General features: G+C 38.4%; 1 protein-coding gene across 1 annotated transcript; it reads left to right on the top strand.

The window, feature by feature from the left end:
* The first annotated feature begins 11,322 nt into the window (after nt 1–11,322).
* LECT2 (leukocyte cell derived chemotaxin 2) lies at nt 11,323–19,694 on the top strand. Its single transcript, XM_027605582.1, has 4 exons — nt 11,323–11,642; nt 13,140–13,236; nt 14,536–14,681; nt 19,244–19,694. The coding sequence occupies exons 1-4, from the start codon at nt 11,597–11,599 to the stop codon at nt 19,408–19,410; spliced, it is 456 nt and encodes a 151-aa protein (XP_027461383.1). The 5' UTR covers nt 11,323–11,596; the 3' UTR covers nt 19,411–19,694.
* Nucleotides 19,695–23,961: the final 4,267 nt, after the last annotated feature.

The raw sequence follows: 23,961 nt of genomic DNA, 5'->3' as shown, positions 1-23,961 counted from the left end.
TGTTTCAAAAACCCTGGCTAGAAATCCCCCTTCCAACTAACATTGCTCTTCAATGATGAGTTGGAACAGCCTGTGCTATTTGCTCTCGAAAATGTGGGGGCCTCAGGCTAACCTGAATGCATGCTCCCTTGTGGGATCCTCTGTTTGTTCCAGCACACCACCCACTCTCTGCTCTTCCCCGATAGCCTTTCTGTTTCTGTATGGTTTGGCACTGGTAAAACACAAAGGGATGTGCAGAGTGCTCACAAAATGCAAAACACACTAATGAAATGTGGGAATTAGGGAGGTTTCCCTGGCTCAATCATTTTCATTATGTCTTACTTCTCCTCTAACTCCTCATCAAAAGTCTTAAATTGGACAGACCATAAGGAAAGTTTTCGGTGACAACGTAATTAGACATAAAGCTTCCATAAATGAAAGCAACAAAATGAAATTTCCTCAAGTCCCATGAAGGCTCCCACAGCCACAGGCTCCCACAGCATGCCAAGTTTGGTCTCTGTTCTAGGTCAACTCTTGAAGTCGAAGTACATAGTTAAATTCTTATTTCTGAAGCAAAGGTGCTGGGATGGTTAATTTTAGGAATCAGCTTAGCGAGGCCATGGTACAGATATTGGTCAAACACCAGTTTAAATGTCTCTGTGAAGGCATTTTTTTAGATTAACATTTAAATCAGTAGAGTAAAGCAAATTACTCTCCACAATGTGGGTGAGCCTCATTCAATCAGTTAAAATCTTAAGAGAAAAAAGATGGAGGTCGCCCGAGGAAGAGGGAATTCTGCCTCCAGTCTGCCTTCGCACTCCAAGCTCCAACATCAACTCTTCCCTGGGTCTTCCTCCTGCCTGCCTGCAGATTTTGGACTTGCCAGCATTTAAAATTACGTGAGCCAATTTCTTAAAATAACTCTTCTTGCATTTTTTCTCCCTCTCTTTAGTATATAGAGGGTGATTTTTGAATACATAGAATATATATATTACTATAGAATATACATACAAAAATAATAGTGTTATTTTGTACACACACACACATACATACACACACACACACACACACACTATTGGTTCTGTTTCTGGGGAGAACCCTGATTAATACAAACGGATACTCTTTTGTTAAGTGCAAAAGGAAAAACATCTCTAGCAGAAAGAAATTACAGTTGACCCTGGAACAATATGAGGGTTAGGGGCGCTGATGCCCTAGGCAGGCATGTATAATTTTTGATTCCCTCAAGACTTAACTATGAACAGCCTATTGATCAAAAGCCTTACTTATAAACAGTCAAATAACACATATTTTGTATCCTTCATGTATATTGCATTCTTTAATAAAGTAAGCTAGAGAAAAGAAAATGTTATTAGGAAAGTCAAGGAAGAGAAAACACATTTATAGTATTGTACCATATTGATAAAAAAAAAACACACCCAAATCTGCATGTAAGTGGACCTGCAGAGTTCAAATCCCTATTGTTCAAGGGACAACCCTATCTGAATTTGGAATTATGAAAGATATTTCCAGCCAAGAACTATTATATTTTCCCCGAAAACTTCTGTTTACCCTGCTGGCTGGCTAAGGTTCAGTTTAGGTGGGGTGATATACTCTGAAGGTCACATTCTATCTTTTATGTCCAAAATGTCCAACCGCGTTTCTTTTCTTGATAGCTTCTACTGAGCCACCATAAAAAAATGTTTTATATCTCTGACATAACTTCTCATAAAACAATTTAAAAATAAACTTTGAAGACAGAAAGAAACACAAATGTACCTTGTCCTTGTACAAATGTATTCACGTATCCAAAAATTACTTCCCTATCCTCTTTCATAGCATCCAACACAAATATTCCTGGAGCAGTTCCAGATCTCCCTGGAGTCAAATGAAATTCAAAAATTCCATCTCTACTATTGGAACTAAGCAAACAGTGGGATTAGGGTTGATTTATAAGGCCCTCTGCAATCCTTCATGGACTCGGGCAGCTACGGGACAATCAACACTCCCTTTACCTGTTTCACTCATCCTGGCCCATTCTCACCCTCATTTCCATGCCCAGGGTCGGCCCCTCCCAGGTTGTCAATCTTTGCAGACTTGCTTGCCTCCAGCCTCATCTTCCATTCTCACATTGCTGCATTCGGTGCCCTGCACACACTGCCCACCGAATGTGGGATGGCGTGTGTCGTGGAACAGTGAAGTAGTATTGTGACTCTGAAAGTCATTCATCCAGACAGTTTCTTTTTTAGGGGGTATCAGTAGCTAGAGAGACATTTTAATCCCTGAACAGAAGAGCATTATTTCTTCCATTGTTATAATTAATCATTCAGCTTAAGATGTTCAGCTGGACTGAGTCAATCAGAACAATGGTGCCAAGAATGTGTGTGTTGTAACCTCTGGCAATGCTCGGACCATGTCTGTGTGTGGTGCAATTTCAGGGTTCAAAGCACACTGAGCCAATTACATCTGTTTACCATGATTTGAGGTAATCTAAGTCTGTGTTTCCCTAGGTGGCCCTGGGCTGTTTGCTCTCTGTTGGTCAAAGTACTAGCAGATGGTGAAAGTGGGTGAGGAAATATGCCCACTGTAGGTCTGCAAGTATCTGACAGAGTGAGGGTTGTCTATTGACTGGGGCTTAGTGCATTCTGGAATCTTATAATCAAACGGTCAGTTGTAAGACAAAATTCTCAAGCAGGATTTTAAAACCAAGAGACTCTCATTTGAAGAAAAAAAAAAAGGTGGATTTAAATAAAGAGTGTAGAGTCTTTCTTGATTGTAAATTTGTACCCAGTGGTACAAAAAGTAAACTTTTTTGGGAAAAGTTCAGGTATAATTTAAATATCACAGGCTAGAGTGATTTTATTTTATGTAGATGACCACCAATGTCTTCTAGCCATAAAGGTTTCTCAGAGATGGAGAGTCAATCAGCTCACAAGAGTTCCTGAGAGCAACCTCAGGTAAAATATTAGTGGCTATAAGCTGTGAAAGCAGACAATGTAATTTGATGAGTTGTAAGAAGTAACCTCCTCATTTTGGGTCCTCTGTCCTTAGCGCACAGTTGAAAGAAAGAGAGAGGACATTTACATTCTCTATAGGTACAAGCACTTCCCATGGGGTCACAGCTCTGATGGCTACATAAAGCCACACAACTTTATGTGAGGACTCAGCACAGAAAGCAGCTAATAGATGCTGTCATTAGGAAAAACAGACGTTACACAGGCTAAGCAAAGATTATAAATCAACTACTTTAAATATGTCCAAAGAACTAAAAGAAATCACGTGTAAAGGACTGAAGGAAAGTATGAAAACAAAGTCTCACCAAATAGAGAATTTCAATAAGGAGACAGAAAATATATATATACCAAGTAAGAATGCTAGGGTTGGAAAACACAATAACTGATATAAAAAAAAAAAAATTCTCTACAAAGGTTCAACATCAGACTTAAGCCGAGAGAAGAAAGAATCAGCAAACTTGAAGATATGTTGATTAAGATTATCTAGTCTTAGGAACAGAAAAAAAAAAAACAATGAAGAAAAATTAACAGAGGCTCAGAGACCAGTGGGGCACCCTCAAGAACACCAATATATGCATAACAGAGTCCCAGAAGGACAGAAGAGAGAGAAAAAGGCAGAAAGAATATTTAAAGAGGGGTGCCTGGGCGGCTCAGACAGTTAAGCACACAAGTCTTGATTTCAGCTCAGGTCATGACCTCAGGGTCATGAGATCAAGCCCCGTGTTGGGCTCCAGACTGGGTGTGGAGCTTGCTTTAGATTTTCTCTCTCCCTCTCACTTTGCCCCTCCCTGCCCCAATTCGTGCTCTCTCTCAAAAAAAAAGAAAATTTTTTTTAAATATGTAAAGAAAACTTCTCAAATTTGATGAAAAACATTAATCTACATAACTGAGAAGCTCAACAAAATCCAGGTAAACTCAAAAACTCAAGACTAGACACATCATAACCAAACTACCAAAAGACAGAGGCAAAAAAAGAATCCTGAAAGCAACCAGAGAGAAAATACTCATACAGACAAGGAATTCTCAGTGAGGTTAATGGGTGATTTATCACCAGAAACTGTGGAGGCCAAAAGGCAGTGGGATGACACAGTACAGAAAAACAAAACAAAACCAAAACTGAACGTACCGAAAGAAAAACACCTGCCAAATAAGAATTCTACATCTGGCAAAATGATCCTTCAAAAATGAAGAAGTTAAGCTATTCCCAGACAATCAAAGCTGAGAGAATGTGTTGCTAACACATATGCTCTACGGGAAATGCTAAGAAAGCCCTGCAGGCTAAAATGAAAGGACACTAGATAATAACTTGAACCCATACAAAAAAATAAAAAGCATCAGTAAAGGTAAATACATAGGTAAATAAAGCAATAATTATAAATCTGGGTGTTGATGAGCACACAATATATACCTGCATAACTTGTATGACAAAGTAGAGAAGAGCAGTGACAGAATGGAGCTATATAGGGGGAAACTTTTTATATATTGTCGCAATTAAGTTGGCATTAAATTGAACTAGATTGTTATAACTTAAGTTATAATCAGCCTAACCATTAAGAAATAACTGAAAAATATATAGTAAAAGAAATGACTAGGAAATAAAAGGTACACTAGAAAATATCTATTGAATCCAAAAGAAGGCAGTAATAGAGGAACAGAGGAATAAAAAAGCCTATTTGCAGATGATATGAGCATGTATTTAAAAATTATAATGAATCCATCAAAAATTGAAAACTCTTAAAGCAAATAAATGGATTTGGAAAGACTGTAGGATATAGGATATATATACAAAAAGCAGTTGTATTTCTATACACCAGGAAAGAACAATATGAAAATGCAATTAAGAAAGCAATTCCATTTATAACCGCATCAAAAACAATAAAATACTTAGTAACACATTTAACAAATGAAGTGCAAGATGTGTACCTTGAAAACTACCAAACTTACTGAAATAAGTTAAAAAGGATCTAAATAAATGAAAAGGCATTCCACGTTCAACATCATTAAATGGAGTTAACATCATTATAATAGCAATACTCCCCAGACGGATCTAAAGATTCAATTCAATCTCTATCAGAATTGCAGCGGCCTTTCAGTTTTTCCAGAAACTGACAAGCTGATCCTAAAATTCATATGAAAGTGCAAAGAATCCAGAATAACCAAAACAACAATTTTGAAAAAGAAGAAAGAGTTGGAAGACTCACCTTCCTGATTTTGAAATTTACTAGAAAGCTATAGGAAATCAAGTCTGTGTGGTAGTGACATAGGACAGACATATAAATCAATGAAACAGAATCAACAGTACAGAATTCCAACAAAGGTGCCAAAAAAATTAAATGAGGGAAATGATAAGTCTTTTTAACAAATGGTCCTGGGAAAACTGGATATCTACATACAAAAAAGATAAATTTGGACCCCCTGCTTCACACCATATACAACAATTAACTCAAAATGTATCAAAGTCCTAAATGCAAAATTCTAAGACTCTTAAAATAAAACAAAGGCATAAACCTTCATGACCTTCCATCAAAGATTTTTCGGATATGACAACTAAAACACAAGACCCAAAGGGAGAAAATACAGTAAACTTCACTAAGATTAAAAGCTTCTGTGCTTCAAAGAACACCACCAAGAAAGTGAAAAGACAACACATGTGGTGGGACAAAATATTTGCAAATCATGTATCTGACAAAGACTAGTATCTAGAATATGAAAAGAACACTTACAACTCAACAATAAAAGGATAAGTAACTCAATCAAAAATTGGGCAAAACATTTAAATAGACATTTCTCCAAGGAAGATACACAAGTGCGCAACAAGCACATGCAAAGATGTTCAGCCTCATTGCTTATGAGAGAAATTCAAATCAAAACCACAATGAGATACCACTTCACGTCCCCTCAGATACTTAAAATTAAAAGGAAAAATAATAACAAGTGTTGGTAAGGATGTGGAGAAAATGGAACTTTCATGCATTGCTGGTGCAAATGTAAACTGATGTAGCTGCTTTGAAAAACAGTTTAACAGTTCCTCAGAAAAGTTAAACACACAGCAATTCCATTCCGACAGATGGACCCAAGGGAACTGAACATATATGTCCACGCAAAAACTTGTACCTGAATGTGCATAACAGCCATATTCATAAAAGCCAAAAGCGAAGGGCATCTAAAAGTCCACCAACAGGGGCCTGGGAGGCTCAGTTGGTTAAGCGACTGCCTTCGGCTCAGGTCATGATCCTGGAGTCCCGGGATCGAGTCCCGCATCGGGCTCCCTGCTCGGCAGGGAGTCTGCTTCTCCCTCTGACCCTCTTCCCTCTCATGCTCTCTATCTCTCATTCTCTCTCTCTCAAATAAATAAAATCTTTAAAAATAAATAAATAAATAAATGAAAGTCCACCAACTATAAAATGTAGCATATTCATGCAAAGGACTATTTATTATCCAATTGTAAAAAGGAATAAAGTAGTGACACATGTTACAACATGGATGAACCTTGAAAACATTATGCTAAGTGAAAGAAACCAGACAGAAAAGGCCACATATTGTACGATTTCATTTATATGAAATGTTCAGAATAGGCAAATCCATAAAGAGGAAAAGTAGATTAATACGTGCTGGGAGCTGGAGATGATAGGAATGGGGAGTGATTACTAACGTGTAAGGTTTTGCATTTTGCAGTCATAAAAGTATTCTGGAATTAGACAGGGGTAATGACCACATGATTTTGTAAATATACTGAAACCAGTGAATTACTTTAAAAGGGTAAATTTTATAATATATAAATTAAATATTAACTTTAAGAAGATTTAATATGTTCTCAGATATAAAAAAATACATATACACATTTACTACATAGTTATTCCTCTTCCTCTTGGCCCATTCCCAAATCCTGAAAAAACACTGATATCAGGTGTCACTACTTTTTTTTAAATTTTTTATTGTTATGTTAATCACCATATATTACATCATTTGTTTTGGTGTAGTGTTCCATGATTCATTGTTTGTTCATAACACCCAGTGCTCCATGCAGAATGTGCCCTCTTTAATACCCATCACCAGGCTAACCCATCCCCCTACCCTCCTCCCCTCTAGAACCCTCAGTTTGTTTTTCAGAGTCCATCATCTCTCCTGGTTCGTCTCCCCCTCTGACTTACTCCCCTTCATTCTTCCTCTCCTGCTATCTTCTTTTTCTTTTTTCTTAAAATATGTTGCGTTATTTGTTTCAGAAGTACAGATCTGTGATTCAACAGTCTTGCACAATTCACAGCGTTCACCGTAGCACATACCCTCCCCAATGTCTATCACCCAGCCACCCCCTCCCTCCCACCCCCAACCACTCCAGCAACCCTCAGTTTGTTTCCTGAGATTAAGAATTCCTCATATCAGTGAGGTCTTATGATACATGTCTTTCTCTGATTGACTTATTTCACTCAGCATACAGGTGTCACCACTTCTGTGTTACCTGGCCTACCTCCAGGTACTCCCAGTTGAAAAGCATGGGCCTTGGGTGCCAGAAAGGGAATGGAGGAGACAGAGGTTCATGGGCCCATTTGATGTCACCCAAGAAGGAAACATTTTCTAATCCATTTTATCAAGAGGAAAAAAAAAAAGATTTCACATGGTTGGAAAAGCCCTTAAAATTCTTTATCTTATTGCTCTCATTCTATATTCATCAAACCACTCTCCCAAAGGTTCTAACATGAAGAAGGGAACATATCCCATCAGTAGAGAGGAATCACCTCCACTGAAAATCATACCTAATCTATCTATCTACCTACCTACCTTTGTGCTCATTTATTTAACCTCCAGTAACCTGATGAATCTGAATCACTTGTCTTGCATCAGACTCTGGGATACTGAATAAAAACTAAGAGCCAGACTCTGGATGAAGGTAAATTCACCTCAATCAAGAAGGACAAGTAGATTTTAGTCCAGATGCTAATTTTAACATATTTACAGTTGGGAAAGACTCCGCAATGAGCAAGATCATGAGGACATGTCTGAGTAGTTTGACAGACGATCATGCTTGATACGGAGTGTCCGCCTTGAACACAGGCAGGAAAGTCATGCTAACTGTACCACATGGCTCGCACTCTGAGACACGGTGTTCCCTCAGGGGCCTCTAGCCAGAAAACCTCCTGGCCACATCCCTCTAACCTTGAAGTGCTGTGTCTACATTTCATAAAGAGAGCTTTCTGCTTTCAGTACTATAGAACTTATTTTAAAACACAAAAACTCGGGATGCCTGGGTGGCTCAGTCTGTTAAGCGTCTGCCTTCGGCTCAGGTCATGGGATCGAGCCCCACATTAGGCTCCCTGCTCAGCAGGCAGGCTGCTTCTCCTTCTGCCTGCCACTCCCCCTGCCTGTGCTCTCTCTCTGATTTCAAAATAAATAAATAAATAAGATACTTAAGACAAAAAATTGAATGCTCCATTGCAAGGACAGCAACCTATCCCTTCCATTATTCCATCAATGAAAAAGTAAATGGCTTATTAGAAAATGCTTCTTTAAGTTTCTGTTTTCTAGGGTAAGTCAAGCACCCCATACATTAGAAAACTTAGGAACAATTCTCCACGTTAAAATTATTTTTGTAATCAAGTCCCACCCCCTTGCTAATTTCACCTCCCAAAGCTGTGGTGACTAATGTCTCATACTTGAAATCGTTACTATTCCCTGTCTACACAGAGGATTTGTGAGGGATGGCGGGAAAGGGGGGGGCGGGGGTTGAAGAAGGTAGAATGGATTTAAATGTTCACTCAGCATTCTTGAATCAGAGATGGAAGATGCCAGATGGGGCCTCATCATGAGGTTAAGGCTTCTACTAGCCAAAACATGTATTTAATGCCTTCTTTATTCTAATCATGGTTTTAGGGCTGACTTTAGTAGAGCAGTTCTGGACTTATTTCAGGTTTCTGAATGCATTTGTTTAATAAATCAGTAGCTTAACACAGCATGCTGTTTCTAGGCAGGTTTGTTCCAGTGAAACACAGGAGGAGAGAGTCCATGTGTTTGGTCAGGTCACCCAGGCCAACAACCCTTTGCAAAGCACACTGGCCTCCTCCCTTTCACAAAGGCCTCCAAACTGCAGATCGAATCAAAGATCAAAGCTACTGAGAAACTGTATCCTTGCCCTCTCACCCACTATTCCCACAGCTAAGGAAAACCAAAAAGGTTTCATGTAAATTTTCACAAGTGGAAGCACTCAGACATACCCAAAACGTCAACTCTTCTGTTATTTAGTGTTCTATTAAAATCCGTAGTCTTCTCTTGCATTCAGCTTTTAGTGCTACCTCAGCTGAAGAGAGTATTTAATAAGACAGGGATATTTTCCTAAACAAGAGAGACTAGGTCAAAATTAAAAGAGAAACACATATACCCAAAAATGTTAGTGGGGAATGTTCATACTCCTTTGAAATGTGGGAGGTAATTTATGCCATAAGAATGTATTACTGGGGTGTCTGGGTGTCTCCGTTGTTTAAGTGCCCAATTCTTGATTTCAGCTCAGGTCTTGATCCCAGGGTCATGAGATCAAGAACTGCATTGGGCTCTATGTTGCGTGTGGGTTGTGGGATCAGGTCCCGTGCGGGGCTCTGAGCTCAGCATGGCATCTGCTTGGGGTTCTCTGCCTTTCCCCCAACTCCCTCTCCCTCACCCTTTCTCTCTCTCTAAAATAAATAAATAAAATCTTTAAAAAAAGAATACATTACTGATATAATCAGAACAATAAACATAGCTACTTAGTAAAAATAAATTATTAACAAAAGGATAGAATTAGCCCTAAAATAAGAAAATCAAGTGCTTTCTTTGGCTAATCAGAACAAAGTATAGGATTCAGTGGTTTTTATCAGAACCAACTGGTTCATCAACTCGAGTTGAATCCAACCAGTCCCTTCCCTCTGGCATTTCCGGGCGAGCTTACTACCTCAGAGGAAGCAGGAGATGGAGTTACAGAGAAGCAGGGACAAGACAGGAGGAAACAATCAAGCCTTGCAAGTACATGAGCTCTCAAGTTATTTTATTTCAAACTTTTCTAACAGGAGAGGAGAACGATGTGGTGAAAGAGGTAAGTCACCTCTAGTTTAGTCTCAATACAGGAAGCCGTTTTTAATACCCCTGCCCTCAAACTGGAATTATAGCCAGTTTTAATTTGTCTTCCTCCTGACCCATCTACCTTTGGTGAAAGTGCTAATAAAAATAAAATGGTCCAGGCATGAGGCATGGGGGAGACATGAGAGGTCAACTTAATGCTGATAGTTGACCTTATCTTGCAAACGTTAAACGTCCTTCGGTAACCGTAATCCAACAAGTAACCAGACATCCACATACATTTCCTTGTGAGGATGTACAGCTCAGAGAAGATAAAGGTCTCATTCAAAGCTGTCTATTAACAGGTCAGCGTTTCTAATCAAAAGATCTCCACCATGTGGCCATCACCTCAACATTCCTCACAATCCCTGATAATACACAAGAAAACAGCGAGTGCCTTCAGGCCCTGGGATGCCAGTTCAAAACGGATATTAGTCAGCCTCTTCCAGAACACGGGTTCAGTTAGCTAGCTTATATTTGCTTTAACTCTCGTAATATTTCCTTAATGCTCCATAATTCTGAGAGCTGATGGTTTTCTAATGTAAATGAGGGGGTGTGCCAGGCTGGCTGCAGTTGGGGTGGCCTGGCTAGGGTGGGTTTGTTCCGTGTGACTTTCACTCTCTTCCAGGGGCCAGCAGGTTAGTCTGGGAAGGCTGTCTGCACAGTGAAGGCAGAACACAAGGTCAGAGACACAATTCCCTGTAGGGCTCAGGCTCTACTCGTGAACTATCACTTGTGTCTCATTTGATTGGTCAAAGCAGGTCATAGAGCTGAGACACACAGCAAAGGTTGGGAAAACACCTCTGCCTCCAAAGAGACATGGTAAGAGTGTGGATGCAGGGAAGGGCCACAACCTCAGTCTCCCACAGCCCCCGACAAATTATTTACATGGGGATGTTTCCACAGGAAATCCCAGGGCCTCATATAATATTAAGCATAACAAGAAGGAGGTGTTAACACATGTTGGAAATATACAGAAAATCGCATATATTAATATAACCAATAGCCTTGTATCTACCTCTGATAATTAACAAATTAATACTTTTACCTATTTGCTTCTCGTATTTTTTACAAAATATCTTAGAGTTTAAGCACTCTGTATACCCCTCCATAATTCTATTTCCCTCCCTCTTCAGGGGTGCCTATTATACTAAAGTTAATCTGTGCATATTTTTATACTTTTCTTATGTACACAGCCATTCATGAAGCCAGCCATGGCCCAGAAGACAGTCACCTAGGCTTATCATTTTCTGTTAATATTTAGTCAGCATTTCCAATAAAATTACCTTCTTCAGATCAAACACTTTTACATAGGTCCTACATGTGAACCAAATAGCTACCCAGGGAATATTCAACTTTGACTTGCTTCATTCTTGTATTTTTTGTGTGTACCTCACACTAAATTAAAGAAATGAGAGATGCAACATTCTGAGGCTAAATAATTCAACCGGCTGTTCTTTAAAGAGCGTGGGGGCAATTCACATTACCAGAGGAAGAAACGTCATAAGGAAAGCAAAAGCCAAATGTTTTCCACAGGAGTCCTCGTTTTTGCTGTCTTGATGTCAACTGGTAAGTCAAAAAACAATTTTAGAATCTTGGCTAATTTAAAAAAAATTTTAATAAAAGATTTAGAAGTCATTAATATCACAATCACAACAGAAACTTACGTAGTTGATGACTGAAAATGGACTAGGAAGAATACGTGGCTGGGGATAGGGGACCCTCCATGATTTCCACCTGAATATTGTGATTCTTTAACAAGGGAAACAGAAAAGTGGAATGGAGGACTTAAAAGAAAAGTCTGTCAATCTTGGTCTAGGATTTAACTGGAACATCATTAGAAAATAAAGAGTCTGTGTAAGAATGCAATTTGGAGGATTCCTGATAACAGCAACTGGTGTGGATTAGGACAAGGGGAATGCTCCCTTAAGAGTCAGGAGAGAAAAATGAGTCAGTTAATAAATTGTCTAATATCTGCCTCAATTCCCAGGGATAAATATTTGTTGCCAAAGTGATGGTATTATATCTCGATCAAGATGTTGACTTGAAGCTTGGCTCAAAGGTGTAAGACATTTGAAACCCATCTTCTAAAAAGTATATTAAAGAACATACTTTAATGGCCATATGCTGTAGCTCCTCTCATAGCACGTATATTAATGAATAGTAAAGTATCTTTAAATAAAATCAACAGTCAAATTAGCTGGTTCTTGCTTTTGCTTCTATTTTGTCAGTTTATTTCAAAATAAAAGGATGAGTTTGCTAACTGCATCTCTCTGTGAATGTTAACACTGGAAATCCAGGAAATTTAATTCAATTGAGTATTTATCTACTGCTTACTAAAGAGAAGCTCTACCTAAAACAAGTGTGTACAAAATACACCGAGACAGCCAGCCCCTCCTCCATGCTTTACTGCTATACAATTTTTCATATAATTATTTCTGGTAATATTTCTACTCCCTTCTTTCCCTTGTGTTTTCCCTCCACTCTAGGCTAAATTGGTCTGACAGGTTCTTATTTCTAAGAATCTCTCTCTTCCATGTTTGTGGATATGAAAGAGATTTATTTAGTGCTAAATAAACTTTGCTAGTTCAGAGTCTGTTTCTTCTCTAATTCAAACATTTTCTTGGATTTGATTATTAGGACTGGCAATAAAGAAACATTTCAAAGTTACTTTAGAATTTCTAGAATTATTTCTTTGAGCCATGCTGTTCATTTTTGCTTCACCTAAACATAATGGTCCCAAGTAATAAGCAAAGAAAGTTTGAAAAGCACAATCTATGCCACTCATGAGTCAATAATCTGAAACAAACTGTAATGATGGAGATTAATGCTTATAAATACACAGTTATAAATACTCTGTATGTAATAAAACAGAATTTTATGGCCAGGGAAAAAGCTAATTTTCCATCTGAATCCAGAGTTAAAAGGCAGACCTGCCCAGAACCTACAGAAAGAGAAAAACTAGTGAAAACAGAACTTTTGAATCCACTGGGAGACATGTAAGATAAACAGAGACTGGAAATATGTGAAGTCAGAAAATCTACTTCTCATGTTTCTCTTTCTTAGCACTGGCTGGACCATGGGCTAGTATCTGCGCCGGCAAGTCTTCCAATGAGATCAGGACGTGTGACGGTCACGGCTGTGGCCAGTACACTGCTCAAAGGTATTCTTTTTTTTTTTTTTAAGATTTTCCTTATTTATTTGATAGAGAGGATGAGAGAGCGAGAGAGTATGAGAGGGGGGAGGGTCAGAGGGAGAAGCAGACTCTCCGCTGAGCAGAGAGCCCGATGCGGGACTCGATCCCAGGACTCCAGGATCATGACCTGAGCTGAAGGCAGTTACTTAACCGACTGAGCCACCCAGGAGCCCTGCTCAAAGGTATTCTTAATGGTTCTTAACCTCTCTGCTTAGTGTCCTTGCCTCAAGCGCTCACAGTCATCTCTCTCTGACAGCAGGATTCAGAGATGAAAGCAGCTGTACTAGTATCTTTAGAGTAGCTTCCAAGAACTCTGCTTCAAGTATGGGCTCTGAATTGGGAACACAGCATGTAATAAAGAAAGAGGGAGGGGAACAAACATATAACAATCGTCATCAATCTGACTTTTCAGGTACTAGCCTGTTCGGCTGGAGAAGAGGTTGGTAAGAGTGAGCATAAAGACAACAGTGAGGCTTGTCAGAGACAACTTAAAGAACACTCACAAGCTGGGATCATTTCATGTTTGTGCTACATTCACTCTAATAAATTCAGGAGTTATCACTCACTGTATTAAAATATCATATACAGTAAATGATGTTTTAAAAAGATTTACTTGAGAGAGAGAGAGGGGGAGAGAGCATGCACACAGCAGGGAGGGGCAGAGGGAGAGAGAGAGAGAATCCCAAGCAGACTCCACACTGAGAGGAGAGCCCAACTCGGGGCTCCATCCCAGGACCCCGAGATCATGACCTGAGCCGAAACCAAGAGTTGGACACTTCACTGCTGGAGCCACCCAGATGCCCCAACAGTAAATGATGTTTATAATGACTTCTGGATTACTGAGACAAAAATCAGATGAGGGTAATGTGATTCTTTTATGATAGGTCCCCATAAAAAGACAACTCTTTTGTAAGTGGCCTTGAAGAGGTTAAGATTCATATATCTATAAAATTTACTTACATAGATAGCTGTCTCATTTCCCCCAAAATGCCATATAGTAATCAAAGTTCATAAATTCTTAAAGGCTCTCTAAATACCAAATAGTATCTTAAATGCTTTAATCTTTACAATATGATTATTACTACCTGCAGGTAGGGAGGTTAAAATTGAGATAAAGAAGAGTAAGGAAACCTGGGACATCCCAACATGTTCTCCAGTTTCAGGGTTTGATATCCTAGTCTGGGAACAGTGAGTGAACACCACATTTCTGGGCAATAAAGTTCCCAGGGCATTTTCTCAGTCTGTTCATTCTTATTTACATTCTAGAAATCACAAGTCTCACCCAGGTGTGGATGTCTTGTGCTCTGATGGATCTACCGTGTATGCACCTTTCACCGGAATGATTGTGGGCCAGGAGAAGCCTTATAAAAGCAAAAATGCCATTAATAACGGTGTTCGGATATCTGGAAGAGGTAAGAGGTGTTCTATACACCTGGCACACATCCTGGAAATGTTTGATGGTTATTTATTTAATGCATCTGCCATAGACCAAAGTTTCATACTTCCTTCAAAATGATGACATCTACAAGAGAAAGGACATAGGGCACCAAACGAAAACAGCTCTTCCCCTGATACCATCTTCTTTACGCACACACTCTACCTGACCCCACAGCTGACTGAAGGACTTTCTTCTTGTGGCCCATGTGGTTTTGTCCAACAGTCTACAAACAAAATCACTTTCAAGAGTATTCACTTTAATAAGTAGATACTTTCATTTACCAAAATCCCACACTTCAAAGATGTTAGCATTCCTGCAAAAGTTGACTGGGAAATATTTTCCAAGGCCTCTTTGTTCTAGGTAAAGTTGGGTCACCTAGTACTCCAGGTATGGGCCTATTCTTTATGTTTTGTTGTTTTTTTTTTAATCCACTGAGGTATAACACTCACACAGAAGAGTGCACAAAGCATAAGCACACAGCTCCTAAACTTTCACAAAGTAACACTATATAACCATCACCCAAACAAGAAAAAAAATTCAGCAGCATCCGAGAGACCCCCCTGGGCTATCCATACTCATTCTTTCATTCTTCCCAGCAAGGATAATCACTATGCCACCATACGCTAGTTTTGCCTGTCTTGGGAAATGATATAAACAGAACGAGACAGTATGCAGTCTTCTTTGTGGGGCTTCTTTCATTCCACATCATGTCTGCAAGATTTGCTTTGCATGTGATTTCATTCTCAATGATGTAGGCTGTTCCATTACATGCATACATCTTCATCTATGTAATTATCCTTCTCTAAATGGACATTTCGGTAGCATCCAGTTTTAGGTGACTACGAAAATGCTATGAACTTTCCTGCATGCATCTTGTAATGAACATAAATATGCATTCCTGTTGGAAGTGAGCCCTGAAGACACTGCCCTCACCCCAGCCCTGAGAAAGAAACACTCCGTGAGGGACCTCAGGTTCTTGAGAAGCTGTCCTCTATATGCCCAAAATGACAAGAGAAACTGCTGCCACCGGAAAGGGTCCACTTAGTAGGCAAGGCCAAGCTTGGCATGGTTACCCAACAGGCAACAGAGCTGAAGCGGTAATCAGATTCATCTGAAGCACAGAGATCTGTGGCATTGTCTAGCTAATCACGGTGACCCAAGAGCTGAACACATGGGCAGCCTACTAAAGCCTTATTTGATTTGTATAAATGGGAACACTCTGATGAACAAAACTGTGACTTTACTCATCACAAGAGTGGGTCACAAAACCTGCCCCCATCCTCCACCAACTCCCAGACTTGACCCAGTTCACAATCCCAGAGCCCCTTGAAAGAAACCGGGGCTGAGTCTCTTTGAGGAAGGGCTCTGTGACACGGCTAAAAATTTATACCAATGAACCTTACTTCTAGCTATCCTCAAAGGGACCTGCAATTATTTAGCAGGATGGCTGTACATTGGGGAAGAAGAAATAATTAGGCTTCTTAGAGATTACTGGACACTCACTCAAAGATGACACTAATCCTGGACGTCCAAAAGGCCACTGTGGTCAACGAGTCAGACTGGAGGCTTCCAAGGTCAGGTGATCAATGTAGTTTTTCATCAGGGTCCATCTGACAGTGGTCCCAGTGTGTCCACAAATCCACTCTGTGGCCATTTCCCCAGTTCCTGAATGCATAATTGGCATCAACACAGTGAGGGCAGAATGCTGTAGGAGTGGGCATGCTGGGTCACTTGGGCTATGTTCACCTTCTGCGTTAGCAGCCACTGTCAGTTTCCTAGAGTAGTTCTTCCATTTTACACACCGACCAGGAGTGGATAAAAGTTCCAGTTGCTCCATATACAATACTTGGCACTATCTACCTTTTTCATTTCATCCAATCTGATTAAGTATGTAGTGGTACCTCATTGGCTTTAATGTGCATTTCCCTGATGGCTAGTGCAACTAAGCACCTTTTCATATTTATTGATAACATGGATATTATCTTTTGAGAGGTGCCTATTCCAGTATTTTGCCCTGTATTTTCTGCCTTTTTCTTATTGGTATGTAGGAGTTTTTGGTGTATTGTAGATATGAGTCCTCTGTCAGATCTGTGTGTTGTAAATATCTTCTCCCACTTCATGAATTACCTTTCACTTTCACTTTTTTTAAGATTGTATTTATTTGATAGAGAGAGAGAGAGGGATCACAAGTAGGCAGAGAAACAGGCAGAGGGAGAGGGAGAAGCAGGTTCCCTGCTGAGCAAGGAACCCAATGTGGGGCTCCATCTAAGGACCCTGAGATCATGACCTGAGTCGAAGGCAGATGCTTAACCGACTGAGCCACCCAGGTGCCTCTACATTTCACTTTCTTTATGCTGTCTTTTAATAAACAAAATTCTTATTTTTCATGCAGTCCAATGTAATATTTTCCTTTATTGTTAGCACACTTTTTACCTGTTTAAGACCCATTTGTCATCCTAAAGTCATAAAAATACTGTTTTCATCTGTAAACTTTGTTTCATCTTTCATATTTAAATATACAATCCATTTGGGATTGGGTTTTATGTAAGGAATATGGTAGGGATCAAGATCTTTTTTTCTCATATTGGTATCTGACTCAGTACCATTAACTTGACAAGACTGTTTTCTCCTCTACTGTTACTGCAGTATAGTATTTTTTGTCATAAATGATGGTCTGAATATACACAGGTCTGTTTCTGGTCTTTCTATTGTGTTTCATTGGTCACTGTGTCAATCTTGCACAAATACCACACTGTCTTCATTACTGTAGCTTTAAAATACATCTTGATATCTGATAGTATAAATCTTTCAATTTTTGTCCTTCTTTCAGATTGCCTTCACAATTCTTGGTCACTGGCATTTCCAGATACACTATAGAATCAGTTTATCAATTCCCACCAAAAATTCTGCTGGGACTTTGACTGGGTTTGCACTGATTATATAGATCAAGAAAAATTGATATCTTAAAAGTAGTGAATCTTCCAATGAATAGACATGTTATATCCTCCATTTATTTAGGTCTTCCTGCACTGTAATATTAGTTGTCATATTGGTTTCCAGTGTTGAGGACATACTCTGTTTCACATGTACCTAAGACATACTGTATTGATTTTGTTTAGATTTTCTATAGCAGTACTGTCCAATAGAATAAAAGTCATGTATATAATTCAAAATTTTCTAGTAGTTGCATTAAGAAAGTTAAAAAACAGGGAAAATAATTTTAATAATATATTTTAACTCCGTATCTTTAAAATATTATCATTTCAAAATGCAACAAAAAATTACTAATATTTTACTTTTTTTGTACTGTCTCCAAAATCCATCAGGCATCTTATACTTAAAAGTACATCTGTGATTAGCTACACTTCAAGTGCAGACTAGCCACGTGTAGCTAGTGGCTACCATGGAGGACAGCACAACTCTAAGGCGTTTCTTATGTTTTCTGTTCACTTGCCTGTTTTCACTGATATGTGTGTTAAAATCTATTACTGGTATGTTTCTATTTCTCCCTGTATCTCAGATAGTCTCTGCTTTCTATACATGGTTTCTGTGTTATCTGGCATATGGACAGTTGCAACTGCTGTATCTTCATTGTATTTCGCAGTATAAATTGTCCTCCTTTGTCTTGTTTCTGTGATTTTCGGCTTGAGTTATACTCTCTGATAATAGAATCATAACCCTTGCTAGTCTTATTATTTCCATCTGCTTGACAAATCTTGATCCGGCCCTTAATTCTTTGCCTTTTTCTTTTATTTAAAGATTCTATTTATTTATTTGAGGAGTAACAAAGAGACAGAGGGAGCACAAGCAGGGGGAGGGGCAGAGGGAGAGGGAGAAGCAGACTCCCCACTGAGCAGGGAGCCCGATGCGGGACTCGATCCCAGGACTCTGGGATCATGACCTGAGCCGAAGACAGATGCTTAACGCACTGAGCCACCCAGGTGCCCCTTGCATTGTGTTTTATTGGATACAGCATAGAGTTGGGTTTTGGTTTTCAAGCCAGTAGGAATTTTATTTTTTAACAGATGAGTTAACATTTATAGATATACCTCATGTATGTGGTCCCAACATCGTGATATTACATTATAATTACAGTATTAACTCTACTTCTCCATTTGGTGGGTCTTTGTTTTTAAATTTTTTTTCTTTCAATGTTTAGAAAGATTTGCATTCTTGTGCCAATTATGTCCATTTTTCTTTGTATTTCAAGTCTAATCACTTTATTAGAATAGGTCTTGGAGTTGAAATTATCCTGGGTGAGAACAAGAAAATATGTTAAAAGTCTCAATTTTCTCAGCAACCTAGTGTTTTTCTGCTATTTCTCAATGTCTTCATTAAATCCTCATTTGAATCTATTCTCCCTTGGGCATCTAGTCTTCATTTCTGATAGAATTTTGTCACCTTCCTCTGTTCCCTCACTGAGTTCAATCAAGTCTCATTTCTTTTTGTCTTCTCTTTTTTGTTCTTATTTTTTGAATTTCTGATTCAAGGCTACTGAAACCCAGATAATAACTAATTTAACTTCTTTTCTTTTAGGTTTCTGTGTTAAAATGTTCTACATTAAGCCAGTTAAATATAAAGGTTCTATCAAGAAGGGAGAAAAACTGGGAACTCTACTGCCCTTGCAGAAAGTCTATCCTGGCATACAATCCCACATACATATTGAAAACTGTGACTTGAGTGATCCTACCATGTACCTCTAAGTAGAAGACACATGACCAGGTCTACTAAATATAAAACCATCTCCTTAAAAACCTGGATGCATCCCCTACTCTTCAAGAAATTTGTGTCCAAACAACATGATGCATGCAACAAAGAAAACAGCCTGTTTCAATTCATTGCCACTTGAATGTTTGATTGTCAACTAATTTCTGAGAGTTTGCTGATTTTTCTGTCAACTGTGGGATCTGAGGGGTTTTTACCTGTTTGTTTTTTAAAGTTTCTCAGTCCTGAACACACAGAATAAATAAACATACGAGTTCCAGTCTCTCCAGACTGCATTTCTGACACTTCTAAGACTAGCTACCTTTTCTGCCTAAAAATAAGAAAAAGCCTGAAGCTGTTTTCCTGGCACAAGAATAGAGTGTTGCAAAATGCCAGACACACACACATACTTCATAAATATTAAGTGAACAAACTGGAGTTAAACTCTGAGTAAAGGTAGGGAAGCATTTCAGCAATATCCTCAGGTTTGTCAAAGTGGTCAAAGGGTAAGCTGTATGCATGGGTAAGATGGAATTGGCTGGTCTTCATATCCACACTTCCCCACACTATATGAGCAGAACACTTTCTAAATCATAAATTATGGCAGTCCAAGAAAATACATCAGTATTCTCGATTTCAGTAAGACTGAATTACGGGAGGTACTAGGATGAGAAAGAGGTCTATTTTAACCTGAACTTAGCTCATGAAACCAAGTACCTCATGGAAACTCAGCCTCATCTAGCCAAATGCCTACCATAGCTACTTATGTCTACACATCATTTTTAACCTAGATTATTCTTTCTTAGTTATGTTAACAACAGGTAGGAAGGGGAAATAAGACCATACGAATGCTCCAAGGACCAGAAATAACTGGCTCCCTGGATTTTAGTTAGTGAGAAATGAGTAAGTTGAATTTATCATTCTGGAAATTTTTCATGAATTTTTTGCTTAAATCCTTTTGGAATGTAGAAAACTCCAGCAGAAAGATTCCATTCTTAGTACAGATGTGCTAGAGGAAAATATAATTAATTATATTATTGGAGCTTTATTATCGGAGAGTAGCTGCATTTGTATGCTAGGACATACGTATAAGAATGTCCATGATGTCACTATTTGTCATGGCAAACCCTGGAACAACTCAAATGCTTATCTACAGTTGATATGAACAAATGAACTGTGATTTAGTCACAGAATGAAATAGTGTACAGTGGTCACAATAAATGAGCCTCAGCTAAACGTAACAAAATGGATGAGTCATAGCAATATCATTCTGAGTTTAAACAAAAGGCCTAAGATTATATATAGTAGGATACTCTTTATAAAGTCAAAACAATTAAAACCAAAATGTAATTTTTAGGAACACATATATATGTGATAAAAGTATATGAAAAGGAAGTCAAGCAAATGATGAACACAACACTAGTTACCTCAGGACTAAGTAAGGGAAGCCACGCAGAAAAATTAAAGTTATTGTCATGTCAATGTTGCCATTTTACAGCTGGGAGGTGATTTCATGAGTATTTATTATGATAACATGTTATAGTAAGTAACAAGACTTGCCAGTGGGTGGTCAGAAAGAAGAAAGAGTTAATGATGACTCTCACTTCAGTTTCTACAACACAACTGGTATAGTCTCATATACAATTACATATTATTCTCTACCATTTCATAACATCTCATGTAAAGCTAACAAATTAAGAATTTAATTTTTAGTTTTTTTAAGAAAAAAACTATAACCAACACTGTCTGGTTTGACCATCTACCTTATTAATCTCCGTAGTGCCAAATCACTTTAGGTTGTTTCCAGAAATTAAATTTGCTTTCAAAGGACAAAGGCTGTGTTCCCATTCAGAACACAAAATAGGAATTAGCACAGAGACAATTTTTAAAGGAGCTCTAAAATGTTTGAACAATAAATAATTAACCTTCTTAAGTGACTGTTTTAAAAACCAGACTCGTTACCTGGAACGGAGAGCTTCCGCAAGGTAAAACAAGAACGGTCCCTTCTGCCTAGCACTCCATAAGCACTCTCATACCTGTTCAATGGAAATGCAAACTTCAGTCTAAAGGACTGTTCTCTCAGGAAGAACCAGAATACGGCGCCCTCTGGTGTGCTTCATCAGAGGGTTTTTTTGTCTTTTTTTTTTAATTTCCTTTTCTTTTTAAATCTGGGTGTCAAAATGTTCAGTTTAAAGTATTGTTAAGGTTCAAATGACAGAGAAGTGATGGTACTGAATAACATATTTTTCCTTACTGAAAATGACCGTAAAATACACTTTGAAAACTGTGACCCAGATACTAGGTTTGATGACTGTAAATTAATAATGCAAACACAATTAATTTTTACTTATAAAATGTTTTGAGTTTTCTGCAGAAAGGTAATTTAATGGAAGAACAAGGTAAGTGGCCGTTTTAATCTAGAATCCTCTAATCTTAAGTAAACAGTACTTTTCATAGACTTCCAAAGTAAATGGAGACATTTTCATTATATAAAGCATAAAAATACTCTCTACTTTCTTGTCTTGATTCGGCTATCCTAAAAATGTTTGCTATTGAAGTTATAAATCCAGTATGTTAGGCCAACCAGGGTCATGAAAATGAGCTGATCAATTCTATTGAGTTTTCCTTTAAGAGTTCTTATAGTGCTTAGTTTACTAGGTCCGACTACTAAAAACCACTAATAAAAACCACTACTAAAGACCACCGTTTAGAGTGGCAACTTCTCATCAATGTACAAGAGGCCACGGGTACTCATTATTGTTCTGTGCTAGCAGGCAACAGGGAGAAACTCCACCTTGATCTCCCTTTGTCAGTCCCTCTCTGTTTTACTCTTTAGTGAAACCAACACTGGCATCCTACCACCCACTATACAGGTATATATACTCCCACCCTACTCCTCCACTGCACATCACGTTAGCCAGTGAGACCAGAGTTCACCTCTCCAGTATTTCCATCATTGCTCTGACCTCCAACCAGCCTGACCCTCCAACTCAGGTTTGCCATTTCCTTTATGTCTGTCCTGTTATCCTAACCAGACCTTGAGTGCCCTACAATATGTTGCTTCTGTACTCTCCCGAAATCTTAAGGTACAAATCACATGATCTGCAATAGTAACAACTGTCTTTAAGAATCTGATTCTTTAAACAGTATTTCAGCTCCACTCACATTTATTGAGGGTATACGAATGTGCCACACAGCAATCTGAGAGTCTCAAACACAAAGGTGAAGGAGGGAAGATGCCCGTTCTTACAGAGCTCACCGTGAGAAAGGACGTGGTACAGTGTGGAGAATGGTTGCACAAGTAACTCTCTAAAAATAAAGAGACATAAAATATGCTCTTTTTAAAAATTACCACTTACAAACCACAAGGTATGCTAATTCTAATTTAACAAGTAAGAATATTTAAAATTTTTCCTAATTAAAAAATGTGCAAAGCTGGAAAATAAACATATTTTTTTAAGTTTAATTGCTTTCTTAGAAAGAAAATGAAGATGTTGGAGAAAGACATAAGGGAACAACTCTGGAAATGAAAGTACCTAAGTAAAATTTACTGAGTGTCTACTATTTGCTAAATATTATGGTAGATGCTAGGGATACAACAGTGAGCAAAACCTGACAGTGTTCTTGCACTGATAAAGCTCACAGTGCAGTAGAATTAGCAGAGAATAACCATACAAGGAAATGGCAAATTACAATGGTGGTAAGTGCCACAAATGGAAGTCACAGAGTACTGAGAGTCAGAGGCTCTCCTGAGGAAATGACATCTAAAGGAAAGATCTGAGGGAGCAAAGAGAGCGACGTAAGTAGAAAGAGACTATATCCTCATGCACTCTGACTACAGGGCCCATGGCAGTCTTAAGGACCTTCAAGAGAATGGAGCAGAAAAGCAAGGGGAAGCTCCGTGAGCAATGAGGGCAAAGAAGCAGGGAGATGACAGACCATATAGGGTCTTGTAGATCATTTTAAGGATATATCTTTACCCTAACGGCAATCCATAACTACTAAAGAGTTTTAGCTGGGTTACTAATTAAATTATAAGATCCCTTCTGCAAAGGATCTCTAGCACGGTTCCAGACAGAGTAGTAGGTCAGTACATGCAGATTCCCTCCCAAAGACACTCCGCAAAATGTACGTTTTTCACTTAATCTTAGCCAAAAGGCCGAGAAGCGATCTCAGTAGCATATTTAACCAATTAATAATCACGGTATCTTTACAAAATGATCAGTATTAATTTTAATCTCATGCCCATCTTCTCCTGAGTTAATGTAATAAAGTACAATTCAAAGTGTGTTAGAAATTAGAAATTGTTTGAGTTATAATACGATCTTATATAGTGCTAAAAATTAAGTACAATTAAGTCAGCCTCTGTGTCTATATTTTTATTTTACTTAGATTTTAAAACTACATATCTTGTAAAATATATTCATACCAAGATGAAAGAGAAGCAATTAAAGCAGTATAAAGTTATATATGTCATAATTTAGGGATCCAAAGCTCAATATTATAAATTTATTTAGCAAGCTAAAATGTGCCTTCAACAAAGTCTGAGG

The sequence above is a fragment of the Zalophus californianus genome, chromosome 5 (genome assembly GCF_009762305.2).
Source record: "Zalophus californianus isolate mZalCal1 chromosome 5, mZalCal1.pri.v2, whole genome shotgun sequence".
Classification (NCBI taxonomy): Eukaryota; Metazoa; Chordata; class Mammalia; order Carnivora; family Otariidae; genus Zalophus; species Zalophus californianus.
Note: the sequence above shows the minus strand (reverse complement) of the source record. Positions and strands in the feature narration are given on the sequence as shown.

Coding starts and splice junctions, on each gene's coding strand:
- LECT2 (XM_027605582.1), top strand. CDS start 11,597: ATGTTTTCCACAGGAGTCCTCGTTTTTGCTGTCTTGATGTCAACTG. Junction 11,643..13,139: donor TGCTGTCTTGATGTCAACTG/GTAAGTCAAAAA, acceptor TCTCTTTCTTAG/CACTGGCTGGACCATGGGCT. Junction 14,682..19,243: donor TGTTCGGATATCTGGAAGAG/GTAAGAGGTGTT, acceptor CTTTTCTTTTAG/GTTTCTGTGTTAAAATGTTC.